This window comes from Anthonomus grandis, chromosome 22, assembly GCF_022605725.1.
Source record: "Anthonomus grandis grandis chromosome 22, icAntGran1.3, whole genome shotgun sequence".
Taxonomy (NCBI): Eukaryota; Metazoa; Arthropoda; class Insecta; order Coleoptera; family Curculionidae; genus Anthonomus; species Anthonomus grandis.
This window is the reverse complement of record NC_065567.1, coordinates 31,816,356-31,829,815: the sequence shown is the minus strand read 5'-3', so window position 1 is coordinate 31,829,815 and position 13,460 is coordinate 31,816,356. Positions and strand designations below refer to the sequence as shown.

Genomic DNA, 13,460 nt, shown 5'->3' with positions numbered 1-13,460 from the left:
AAAAGTTATGATATAGTCAAAAAATACTACTTTGGCTAGAACAGAGCCATAAATCAGAGACAAAGATCTGGTTTTTGGCCACACAAAATATGTAAAACTATCCTTTTTTTAACAATATTGGGCATTACTAGGTCCACAAAATCATAATTTTCTTTTATAAATCTCATATTAACAGATAAAAATGTATAAATATGACATAAATATTTAACTATAAACGCATGTCGTACTAAAAGCATTTTTACATAATTTCATTACGATTTCTTGTTTAACCAGGCCATTGCTCACGTTTTATGACACATTGGGGCATTTCCCCGGTTCTCGATCTACCCTAATAAAGTACAACAAAGCGTCGAGTGTCCACCCCATCCATCTAACCCAATACTTGCAAACATGACATTATTTTTTGAAAAACGGCTTACCTGCGGACTGGTCGTCGTGACGCTGGATGTGCTTAAATCAATAACAGTGCCCCCCGGGGACGTGTGGGGCCCACTGCCCTTCATTTGTACCGCCTGAGCGGTCGTCACACATTTTACAGATAAGTTTATGGCGGAAAACCCCACTGGGAGGGGGGCCCCACTTGCCGCGTCGTATTGATACATCGGCCTGTAAAAAAAAATGAATTCCTGATCGTGTTTGTTTAATTTTACTAAAAAAATTTGAAAAAATATCGCAGAGAGAATCCTACTACGGTCCTGTAGTTCCATGTAGTTCCAGTTATTACCGTTATGCTCTATAGACCGTCGCGCACGTTAACCATATGGCTTTACACGTACGCTCATATGTAGAGCTTTTTTTTAAATACTAAATAAATATATTTAATACCATAATATTTAGGGATTCAGACATAAATAAGATTTAGTATTAAATAGATACCATCGTCAGAATGTTTTTGTTAATCTTTCGTTTTTATGCAGTTCATATGTAGAGCAACTAAGCTTTATATGTATTTCTTGTTCAGTTTTATTTGTACTTTAGGATTTATCAACATGTCAACCAGTTCAACATGCCAAGGGGTGTAAATTTGTCTGTGCAATAAACAAAGATGATGAAAAGCAATGTAAAATAGCAAAAGACCCAAATTTTAAAAAAATCAGTTGTATCCAGTACCATTTCTAATTTTAAAAGAAAGGCTGCTATGTAAGGACTTCCAAAAAGTGGCAGAGAAAGAAAAACTGAGAGTGTGGTAAGTAAACATATTAAGAGATTGGTTGATCTATTAATCATGCATTTATTAGTGCTTTTCGAGTTAAACAAAATTGGGACATATTTCAATATGGGTAAACACTAATATGAAGCGAAGACCTAAGCAACCTGATTTACACGGTGGAAAGTCTTCCTTCATCTCAATGAAGGACACAGAGACCAGACTTCGATTTGCCGAACAACATCTTAATTGAGGACTTTGGGTACAGGATCGGATATATCCAATTTTCACCGAAAATCGTTTTTTGACGGTTTTTGGTTCTTTGTTATCATTTCTACAGGGTTCATATATTGGCTTGGAAGCAAAACCGAATAAATCCCATTTAAAACGTTAAGTAAACTTCGACATTTGGAGCAAAATCGGATATATCCAAATTTTGATAACAAAAGCGGATATATTCAAATAAACAAGTTGTGCGTATTCTATTGCACTTTTTATTATCTATTCTAGTAGTTGTTTGGACGTGACTCCACGCGCTTTTAACTTCTGTCAAATAAAAGTGTTCTTTTAGAAGTTCATAAGACATCCATTAAGATATATAGTCATTACAACAAACAAAAAATTCGTTGAAATATATTCGGAAGTGGGTTTGGTGAAAACACTGGGCCTTGACTGGCAAATGTATAATGTTAAAGAACTGGAAAAGGTAGATAGGAAAATAAAGGGAATTTTAGAATGCAAAAAAACTCAATTAAAAAAAAATTGAGCATCAACATAACAAAACCACTGTTAAAATTAAGATGTCTCAATTATATCGGTTTACATCATTGGATGACACAGTTTGGAAATCACTTCTTAAGAAGGGAAAATCAAAAGATAACATACACCTTAGCACGCTACCACTAGGTGAAATCATTTGATGGGTTTTTTGTGGTACAAAAACCTATTACGTAGTAACAATACCGGAGCCAATGTGAATACTTCAGTAAATTTTGAAACCCAAGCTGAAAATGAGCTATGCGATTGCTTGCATGAGCAAAATGCAATACATATTTAATTTTCCTTTTAATACTTTCCTCAAATTAATTAACGTGATGAAGTTTGTTTAAAGAGAAAAAATATATATTTTTGCTTACTATGTCTTATTTGTGTGCAAAAACGGACATATACAAACTTTTATTGCTAATAATGACGAATTGTAAATTTTTTTTTTCTTTTTATGTTAATAAATTGGTCAACCCCGCTTAATTAAATCTATTTTCTTAAAATATTAATATTTATGAATATAAATACACCGGGTGTTTTTCGTGTTTCCTGAAAATTTTCTGAAAGTAGATATATCCGGTTATGCATGCGAACTCTTCAACTAGTCTTACTATAAATGGAAAACATCGTGTATTTAGATGACTGAATGTATTTAGATGTTATATTGAACTGTTAGGATCAGATGGCATTTATTAGGTAAGGAGACTAGTAAATGAGAGATTTAACCCAAAAAATAGGCGTCTCATAATAAAACACGATAGTTCGAGGATAACAAGGAGATAGAAGGTATTTGAGCAAATATTTAAACTCTGGGTCTTAATTCTCCGGCTCTTAATTTAATCTCTTAGTCTTATTTTTTAAAGCAAGGTGTTTGCACAATTACCTTCCCATCTTATTGCATGTTTCCTAATACCTGAAAGGTTAATTATATAGTTCTAATTTTATATTTTATATATTAGATTTTATGAGACCAAATGTACTCTTACGAATTTGATTAACCACCAATGAAACATTGTGAAGATCATAGAAGGGCATGAAAAAGTAGACTCTATATATACTGACTTTTCCAAGGCATTCGATCAAGGATAACCTTCGTATCCTATTGAGAACATTAATGGAACTGAGTTTTTATTGGCAGTAAGTGATTTTTCCAGTTTGGTTTGGTCGTATGCAGCATGTGAAAATTAGTGATTCTTGTTTGATATCATATATATTATTTTGAGAACAGTAAATGTCTAAAATTTTCTGATGATTTGAAGATCTATTATGAGTCTATGAGACCAGGAACTTCAGCAGCAAGATTGGTGTACTTGTTGTTCGAAAAGTCAGCTTAACATTAAGAAGTGCATATTTATTAGTTTTACATGCAAATTAAATAGGGTTTCTTGTTCCTATTCTATCCGTGGTACACTGCTATTAAGGATCTAGGTGTCCTTCTAGATAGCAGGTTGTTAACCTTTGTTGGGTTTGTACTAAAAAATTGCCAGTATTTTTCTGTGATAACTACCAGATTAGTCTACTGTGATCAGTTGTGTGGTCATCATATTTACAAAATCATGCAGCTTCCTTAGAGTGTGTTCAACATAAATTTCTGATGATGTATTTTTAGGGAAGACATTATAATGGAGAACCATGATTACAGTATGAGGGAACAACGGTAAAGTGTGCTTCTACCTAATACTCCCAGAAAGAGATTTGGTATACTGTTTATGTTTAACTTTTTGAACTTGTGAAAGGCATGTTGGATTATCGTTTTCTCTTAAATTTAATTGGTTTTAATGGACCATGCCAATGACTAAGACCCTAGCCAATATAGCCTTTATAGAACCTTGTATAGTATAAATAACCCTCTCATTAGAAATTTGACCCTAATAAATAATCTTGATATTAATAATAATCTAATATATATCTTTAAATCAGTTCAGAAGTTATCTTGCTCATAATAATTAAGATTATATTATATGTCTCATTATCAATAATATAATTAGTAGTGTTTGTAATGCTTATGTACCAGCTGTATTTCTATTTTTTGTGTTCTCGTTATTATATCTTGTAATTTTGTATTTCATAAGACCTAATGGCATTTTCCCGTATTTAATTAAAAAATATAAATAAATGGATTTTTCAGCATGACAATCAAAGCACACATGAAAACTAGTTAAAAATTAATTAAATGCTAATAAAGTTGACGTTAATCTGTTTTCAGCCCAAAGTACATATCTCAAAGGAATCGAGAATTAATGTGAATGAATTGTATAAAGAACATATAAAATTTTAAACCTATAAAAATCAATACCTTAAAAGTTTTAAATTAAATGAAAAAATGATGTGACGCAATCATTAAAAGCAAATGATGCATGCTACCAGTTATTAAATAAAATTTTTAGTTTAGTTTAAGTTGCTATACTTTTGAACCATACATTTTGAAAAATAGTTTACTTTTACTATATATTGAAGATTGAAAATTCAAATTGAGTTTCAATAAAGTTGTATGCAAATATAAGTTTATTATTACATATTAAATTAGCAGATTATTAAAAAAAAAAACAGAGAAAAAATTAGATTTTTCAAAAGTTGCTCTATACATATATGGGCAATAGTCGAATACTTATTTCGAATAATTGCCAACCAATTTACTTAAATAAAAAAATCAATTTCTGGGACAAACTGCTGCATTTTAAAGAAATAAAACAGGCGGCTGTTGATATGCCTTGGATTTTCAAAAAACTATGGAAAATAAGAAAATTGTGCATCAAGAATATTAACAAACAATTATGCCAAAAAACAATTAATATTTGTACTACGGTCCTGTCTCCCTGTAGTTCCAGTTATTACCGTTAAACCCTATAAAGCTGCGCGTGCACTCTATAAGAATTAAAAGGCATAGGACCGTACTTTTTTGTTTAATTACTTTCTTCCTGAAGATGGTATCATTAATTGATTAAAACGTCGAAATAATTTTTTTAGAGAGCGATTTTTCTATTTGACTAACTCCTAATTATCTTAGACTTAAAAAATCAATTTTTTGGATAAATTCTTAATACAAATTATAAAAATGGGATTCTTGAAATAAAAAGAAAAAATAACAAACTGATGGGACCAAACAAATTTTTTTAATAAACTCTTAATCAATTTTTTAAAAATTCTACCTAAAGACAGTCCTACTACGGTCCTGACCTGTATGTACGTATTACAGAGGCGTACTTTTCGAGTAAAACAAAATGTTTTTCTTAAATAAGTTTTTTTTTTGTTTAATTTGTTCCTGAAGGTGATGATACTGATTTTTTAAAACGTCGAATTACATTTTTTTAAATCAAATCGTTATGTTTATTTTTTGCCCTTCAAATACTCTTCTGTGCAAAAAAATTAAAAGCAAAAAAAACTTTCAATTAAAAAAATAAAAATTATAACTGAACTATGGAAAGGGATCTTAATAACACCTAGTCTAAAGAAAAGTAACCCTACTATAGCTATATTATTCACTGCTTTAAAAATTGTAAAAAGTCATATTGTTGAATATTATATTGGCATTAATAATATTTTGCCTGGTTTCCGATAAGGCTATAGTTGTACTAGTACCCTATTAAGAATTACAAATGACATTACGTAAGTTCTAGATAAGGGCGGTGCTACCTGGTCTATTAATTGACATGTCAAAAGGCATTCGACTCTATTAACATAACTTTTTTAGTTGCAATTAAATTTTTTTATAATAGAGTATAACAAATTTGACCTAAAATATTTGACAGCGGGATGACTTTGTAATATGTTAATTTCAGTTGGTTGATCCATTGTTGTACCATTGTTCTTTATAGTTTTTACTGCTGATTTTATAAGTGTTATAAATAATTCCTTGTATCATATATACGCTGATGATATTCACTACTACAAATATCAATAAAACTATAGGCAAAATTAATGATTACTTAATGGTAATTTAATATTATAACTCCTTGTTAATTATAAAGCAAAATTGCAAGCTATTCTCCATTCTATTCTCCAGAAATGTTATAAAATCCTTCATATATATTAAAGAAAATTTAAAAAACTAGGGTTATATATGGATCAAAACTTTGAAATTAAAAAAAAATTGATTTTCATTTAAATACTATATTAATTTAAAGGTAATTTATGAGTATAAATATATTCTTTGCTAAGAAATAAAAAAAAAGGCTTACAGAATCGCTAATTCTTTAAATTCACAATTATTTACACTGTATATCTTATGGAATATAATCAATTTATGAACAAATAATATAAATATTCCTAGGCATGATACAGAATTTCTTACATCTTGTTTCCACTACCAAGCATCAGCTATTTTTAATAAAATACCTAAAAATTTAAAAACTTTAAGCTTGGAAAACCAATGAAACATGGTATATATGCAACTGTTTTACTGTTTGTTAACTGTAAATAAATAGTACTTAAAAAATCATCATTGAAGATGTAATTATTATTTAATAATTGTTAAAACTCGCTATGCCATTACCTATTGTTTTTTGCATAGGAGTTAATAAATGATTTACTACTATTAATATTATTCATATAAAAAATCCTTACCTTGGATACAAAGGTCCAGCAGGTGATTCTTGGTCCTCCTGTTTCAGCATGCTTTGAGCATTGGCCACTGCTAATTGATGCTGTTGCGCAGCTACGGCTTCTTGCTGATATCTGCAAGAATACATTAAAACAAATTTCCCCATATAACTTTTTCATTTACTTGCTATTACCTGTGCTCTTGTGAATCCTCCATATAACTATAAATACCCTGTGGAGGGACTCTTGGTGGTCCCAATGATTGCTGAAGGGGAACACATTGACCAGAATCATACCTGAAATCAATGCAAAAAATTAAATTTACAATTAAAGTGAGACAATCAAAAACCCACCTTTCAAATCCTGTATTAGTACCGGGATCATATGGCCTATGGCTAGCAGAATTTACTAAAGAAGAATCATATGACCTATTGACCAAATCATTTGAATACGTCACTACTGGCCGCGCTATAGTGGTCACTGGCTCATTCATTTCCTGATAAGCTCGCTCTCTGTGATACATTTCTTCTGCAATAGGTGAGTGGTGATATGGGGATCTAAAATTGAATGTTTCATAAGGCATTTTCCTTAGGGGGTGAAATAATCCGTTATACCTGTGTGGAATTTGATGTTCCATACTATACCCTGGATGAGAGCCAGGGTGTGGACTCAAATGTTGCAAATGATGAGGTATTCGTGAGCTCATCGCCTCCATACTAGATATAGAAGAAGAGTTTGAGTCTTGATTCATATAAGGTTCATAAGCTGATCGTAAATTCACTGGTGGTGATCGACACGATGGAGTAGTTATTTCTGTTTTAGGTACCACTAGTTCCGGTTGATTTTCACATGAAATGTTACAACTACTCGTACTACTGGGCATCTCACTTTTTGGTACTTTCATCGGGTCTGGTTTCACCAAGTTGGTTTTTCCATTGTAATATTGGCTGTACGCACTGCTCGGCTTGTCTTCATTGGGGGGCAAAGACGAGGATGAAGATGAAAAAGAGGAGTATTTGTTATCTTCTTTTGGAGCTGGGGATTTTTTGCCTCCGTCATATGAGGAAGATGAGGAGTTGAAGTCGGCCGGATTGCCTAGAAAATACGAGTTCTGTTAATTAAGGAATACATTGGAATTATTGGAGAGGAATTTTTCAAGGTTGAGAGCTTGGAGCCTGACAATTTGGTTATTCACGTTACATTATAGCAGTATTTTGTCACTCCCTCATACATAAAATATTGTTACAATGATTTTTTAAAATCCGACTTAAGTTGGCGAAATAAAAATAGCGTGCACTTAACGCCTTAAAATCTGCGCATTATTGTGCGCATAGCGGAGCGGCGCCCTTGATCTGTACGCATCAAAACGATAAGAGAATCTGGTGGCTTGCGTTGTTGCCATATGTTATAAAAAGGAAGTGATTGTGTGTAAAATGCACTGAGGGCTTTGGACTAATAAAAATGTTTCATGCTTACTACGACAGCGCATGCACTAGTTAAAAGTGGAAATTCCGGCGGATGAAGTGAAACGGTTAAGGCTTACCCTGTAATCTAGAGTGATATTTATGTTCCCTGGCAGCCTGCTTATTGGCCGCGGCCACCGGACATCCGGAAAGGCTCCGGTGTGAGTTCCGGTTCGAACTCACGTGACCCCTCCCGTTACATCCCGGAGTTGGGCATTTTAGTATTGTTTCGTGCATGGCGAGGACTAAGTAGATTTTCGCAAAAGAATCAGTTTTTTAGTTTTGAATGGTATTTGATAAATTATATTTGAATAAACTTAAATTAGTTATTTTTTTAACTTAAATCAGTGTTTTTTTCAAGTAGGGTTGACTGATACATTATAAGGATATTTTTAAATTGCCATTGTTTCTAGGCTTTATTGTAGGAAATTTAGGGTTTTTTCAGTGTCTTTTTATGCATTTTGTTTGGTTTGCAAAAATATATGCCAAAAAATTTTAAAAAAATGCCCTTAAAGAAAATCTTTGACAGAGGCGTGCTTCTTTTTTTCAAAAATGGCCGGGTAAGAAAATTAAAATTTTTCTTAAATTAAATAGGTTTTTTATAAATTGAATTTGTATAAAATTTTCTATATCATATCATAAAAATTATATTTTGTTCATGGCTCTCATCAAAAAATGGCAACCTTAGGTAACCAATTTTTTTTTAAAATGCAAAATTTTTGACCAAAATAGAGATAGAGAGAGAGAACCTCATAAGAGGTATTTGAAGATTTTCCTTCACTGTTTTGCAAATATGTTTCTATCTTATTGTTTGCATTAAATTCCATTAAAAACATTGTGAAAAAATGGTGAAGATAAAAAAATCGAAAAATCTTACAATACAATTAGGAATTATACATCTTTAATTTTTTTTAATAGAAATTAATTCAGAGAAATGATACTAAGCATTTTTGAAAAAAAAAATAGGTTAAGGTTTCCTGCTTGCTTTAATATTTAATAAAAAATGTCAATTCTATTAAATTTCCATTTATTTATTATAATTTTTTCAAAATGTCAAAACTAAAAAATAAATTAAATCTTTTTTTTCGAAAAATTGTGAAAAACAAATTGCTAAAAAAATCCTTGATGGAGCTGAATTTTTTTTCAAAAATCCATTGTTCATAACCAAACGTATTTTTTTAAAAATTAAAATTTGCATTAGAATTTTGAAAAAATGTCGAATATATTTTTGTTTCTGGCCCTCCTCGAAATAACAAACCAATAATTTTTGACTAAAAATTGACAATTTTTCATAAAAGATTTTTCACTATTAATTGTTTGCTTCAAATTTTATTATTAAAAACGTCGATTACTGGGAATATAAAAAAATCTAATAAAATAGTTGACAATTAAATATCTTTTATTATTCTCACATTGATGTAAAATTCATTTTTTTTGGACAAATTTTAAAAATTTTTAGTTAAAATCCTTTTCGGAAAAGAAAAATATTTTCAAATTCCCAGCTTCTTTTAATATTTAATCAAAAAATTTCTATTCTGAGAAATTTATTTATTTTAATAAGATCTTTTTCCAAAAAAATACTCTAAAAGAAAATCCTCGACTTATTTCTTATAAGAATTTTTACCAAATTTCCTTCCTTGTATTGAAAAATTATTTTAGTTTATTTTTTGCTTTAAATATTATTATTGAAACCGTGGCTTTCAGTAAAGATAAAAAAATCATATATTACAGTTAAGAATTATAATTATTTTTCATTTTTCTTATTGAGAATTCATAAAAAAAAATAATTTCAGGTTTTTTTTGGACAAATGTTGAAAAAAAATAACTAATACTTTCTCAAATTATTTCAAACCTTCTTGCTTGTTTTAATATAAAATCAAAGGTTTTCGAGTACATAAAATTTGTATTTATTTATTATTGCAGGGTTATTTTGCCAAAAATATATTAAAAATTAACAAAAAAATTGAGCCTTTTCCAAAAAATTCCCCTAAAAAAAAATCTTGACAGTCATGCAACAGATAACAAAATTGAAATTTTGAAAGGGTTTAAGAAAAATCTTTCTAAAAATCGTATTCGTAGGCAAACCTATTTTTTAAGGAAAATAAATTTGCAGTATAATGTCAAACAAATTTTGGTTATATACTATTTATTTTATATTCTATCAAGAATAGAATATTGAAAAAATGTCGAAATTATATTTTTTTCCTGGTTCTCCTCAAGAAAATGGAAACTTTGACAAATATGTATTAAAAATCGCTTATCTCTTATATGAAGATTTTGAAATTTTACCGAAATTACTGTAGTGAAAATTTTTTGCAATCTTATTTTTGTATTGTATGTATAGATATTTTTTACATTTTATGATTAAAAATATCGACTACAGTGACTATAAAAAAATCTAAAATCCTATAACACAATTGAGGTTCATACATCGTTTATTTTTATTATTGAAAATTAATTAAAAAAAATGATTTTTTTTTGTTTGGATTACTTTTGAACAAATTTTTCCAGCCAGGAATCAGAAAAATAATTTTAAATTTCTTTTTAAAAACTATTAAATTTTAATTTTTTGATTTTTTCATTTATTTATTTGTTTCAATCCATTTTTCCAAAAATGTAAAAAAAGAATTTAACCTTTTTCCAAAAAATTGCCATAAATCGAAATTATTTTCTTTCTCTTTATATTTGAATATTTTCTTTCTGCCTCTCCTTGAGGAAATAAAAACTTTGACAATTATAACTTGTTAAAAATTGCTTATTTCTCGTAAAAAGGCTTTTCTTACTGTATTGAAAAGTACGTTTTTATTTAATGTTTTCTTTGAGTTTTCTTATTAAAAAGGTCGATTGCAGTGAATATAAAAAAATCCAGAAAATTATAAATTTTTTATTTTTCTTAAAATTTAAAAGAATTTATAGCCATTTTTAGACAAAAATGAAACAAACATTTTTTTTATATTCTGTTTTCATTGTAAATATATTATTATTATTTGCCCATCAATTGTTAAAGAAACAGAATTTTTTACAAATTTTTTTTTTGATTTCTTTGAAGACACTTTCAGGCCAAAAAATAACAAAAGCACACATAATCAAGAAAATATATATTTTCAGAAAAATACCACTTTCTTCATTTCCTTTTTCACAAATTTCGAACAATTTATTAATAAACCCCATTTTTCACAGGAACCTATGAATTTTCTTAAACTATTGAAATAATATTTTGGCATACTCCATGAATAATAAACCAGTCAATAACAAAAATACTTTAAAACAAAACCTGATTAAGATCAAGTATATTTCAATAAAATTTGCTTAAAAGCATTGCCAAGATGTCTTAATAATGCCTTATATGCATACATAAAACAAATCAACTTAATTGAGTATAATAAACCATAATGTGTGGACAAATTGTAATATTTGAAATTGAAAAAAGGAAACAAAAATACCAAAAGGGTAGAGAGATAACCAAAAAACAAAAACCATGTTATCCACACATAAAAAAAATTATTTTTTTTTTTATTATACTCAATATGTAAATTACCCTGATTCTTTGGCGAATACCTCTGTATATAATATAGGGTGCGCGAAAATAATAAAAGCTATGCAAACTACAAAAAATTAACAAAAAAAAAGTGGTGAAATATGCTCTCTACCCCGCAAAATAAGCAAATAGGTGGATAAACCAAATTAAGCAAAAAGCGGCAATATAAGGAAGGTAAACGGGGAAAAGGGGCGTAATAATTAAGACTACTTATTAGTCCAAAAATGGCATTTGGATCTGACTAAGATTAACACAAACAAACACTAAGGCTATGTCTAAACTTACTTTCTGGCGTTAATTTATCCTTTCGCGGACATCCAGAAAGACTAAATTTTAATACGTTAAGGTTAGTCGAAGTTGTAAAACTTTCAAAGGAGTTTAGGAAAAAAAATTTCTTACCTTCGATGGTGGGAGTATAACCCAGTCACGTGGCCTTGACCTGCACATCCTGGAGTAGGGCACTTACTTCCCTCTGAAATAAAAATATTACTATTGATTATTTTTCATTCCTAAATAATTAATATAATTAATAATTAATTAGGTTGAACATATCGTGGAGAAACAAAAAACAATAGATATTGATTCGCAGCAGATATTTAGTCCAGGCTCTTGGATATTTTGTGTTATATTTACTAAATTCCTTAAAATTTTTTCAAAAGCTTAGGAAAAACCCCTCTTCCCTTTAGCTTTACTAATAAATTTTATTTCTTTATTACTATTTGAAAACAGAAACCAGCAGTCGCCCAAAAAATGTTTAATATTTATTTAATAATGTTAAATTACTATATGTATTAAAAGTTATTTAATTTCTAATAACTCAAATACATTGCAAAATGAAACCTTATCCAAAACTCCGATACCTACTCTGAGTCTATTCTAAGTCTAATAATTTAGATTTAAATGTTTTTTTTTACAACAATTTTGGATACATAATAAAAATATATTTCCTCAAAGTTCCTTTTAGCAGATGTCAGCATCCTATTTATTAGTGAATCTGCAGAGGTATTAATGTGATGCGCAGGAATCACAAAACCACTAGGATTTCTAAAAAATTCTTTGTGGTATATTGGTATTATTGACAACAGATGCATACAACAGATATTTGCATTACCTATGTTGCGTACAAATATTATATATTTGTTCTTTATACGTTCAAGTTTATCAATGTATAAATCATACATCAACACAATCTTTCAAATCATAAGAATACAACAAATAATAAGAATTTTGAAAATACAGACTTTTGTCAGTTATACGTAATAAATAACAAAGGTCCAAGATTGCTTCCTTGAGGTACTTCGCAAGCTGAATATACGTCGATTACCAAAATTACCAAAATACACCAATTAAAACCAATTTTATCGGAAGCTTTGCTGAATTAGTATAAACTGAATCTACCTGAATCTCTATTAGATAGAAATCCATACATTTTCATCAAGTGATGCTTTATTTTATATTATATTTCATTCATAGATAATATATTACAATCTATGAATAAAATGATTAGTTAGAGAATATATCAATCGCAATATTATTAAAATGGTCATCATATACACAAAAATTATGCATAAATTTATTAAGTTTAATGTGGATAATGAGCAGTCGTTACCAATTTTTGGTAATCGACCAAGGTAGCAATATATTTTGCTCGCCCCTTAAAAATTAATGTTGTCCACTTGTTACATGAATACTGGTCAGAAAAATACTTTTTTTGATTATAACCTAGTCTAATTTTCTTCTGTTCCCTGATAAATTGGAAATTTTGTTTTTTTAAGTAAATACGAAATACATCATTTAATTGTTAGCAATCAGCTAGAAGTGGCCTTAAAAGTCAACTTTTCTTTTTATTTTATTATTATCTATATATCCTTGTTGATGTCTTAGAATAAAATAGAGATACCCCTTAACTTTAATTTTCAATGAAAGGAATTCGTCGTTCAAACGCATATGCGATTATTACATAGTAAATAAAATTTTGTACTAGGGGTTTGTGGTATTCATTTTCAGT

At 29.1% G+C, this 13,460-nt stretch overlaps 1 protein-coding gene across 2 annotated transcripts in view; it reads right to left on the bottom strand.

Moving 5' to 3' along the window:
* Positions 1-13,460, bottom strand: part of LOC126748125 (myelin transcription factor 1) — a 141,620-nt gene that overhangs the window by 12,042 nt on the left and 116,118 nt on the right. For both annotated transcript variants that reach the window (XM_050457150.1, XM_050457151.1), the window contains exons 5-11: positions 11,852-11,924; positions 11,738-11,778; positions 7,066-7,546; positions 6,805-7,008; positions 6,646-6,747; positions 6,476-6,586; positions 420-606 (exon numbers count right to left, since the gene is read on the bottom strand). In XM_050457150.1, coding sequence (XP_050313107.1) covers positions 420-606; positions 6,476-6,586; positions 6,646-6,747; positions 6,805-7,008; positions 7,066-7,546; positions 11,738-11,778; positions 11,852-11,924 — 1,199 coding nt within the window. The remainder of the gene's footprint in view (positions 1-419; positions 607-6,475; positions 6,587-6,645; positions 6,748-6,804; positions 7,009-7,065; positions 7,547-11,737; positions 11,779-11,851; positions 11,925-13,460) is intronic.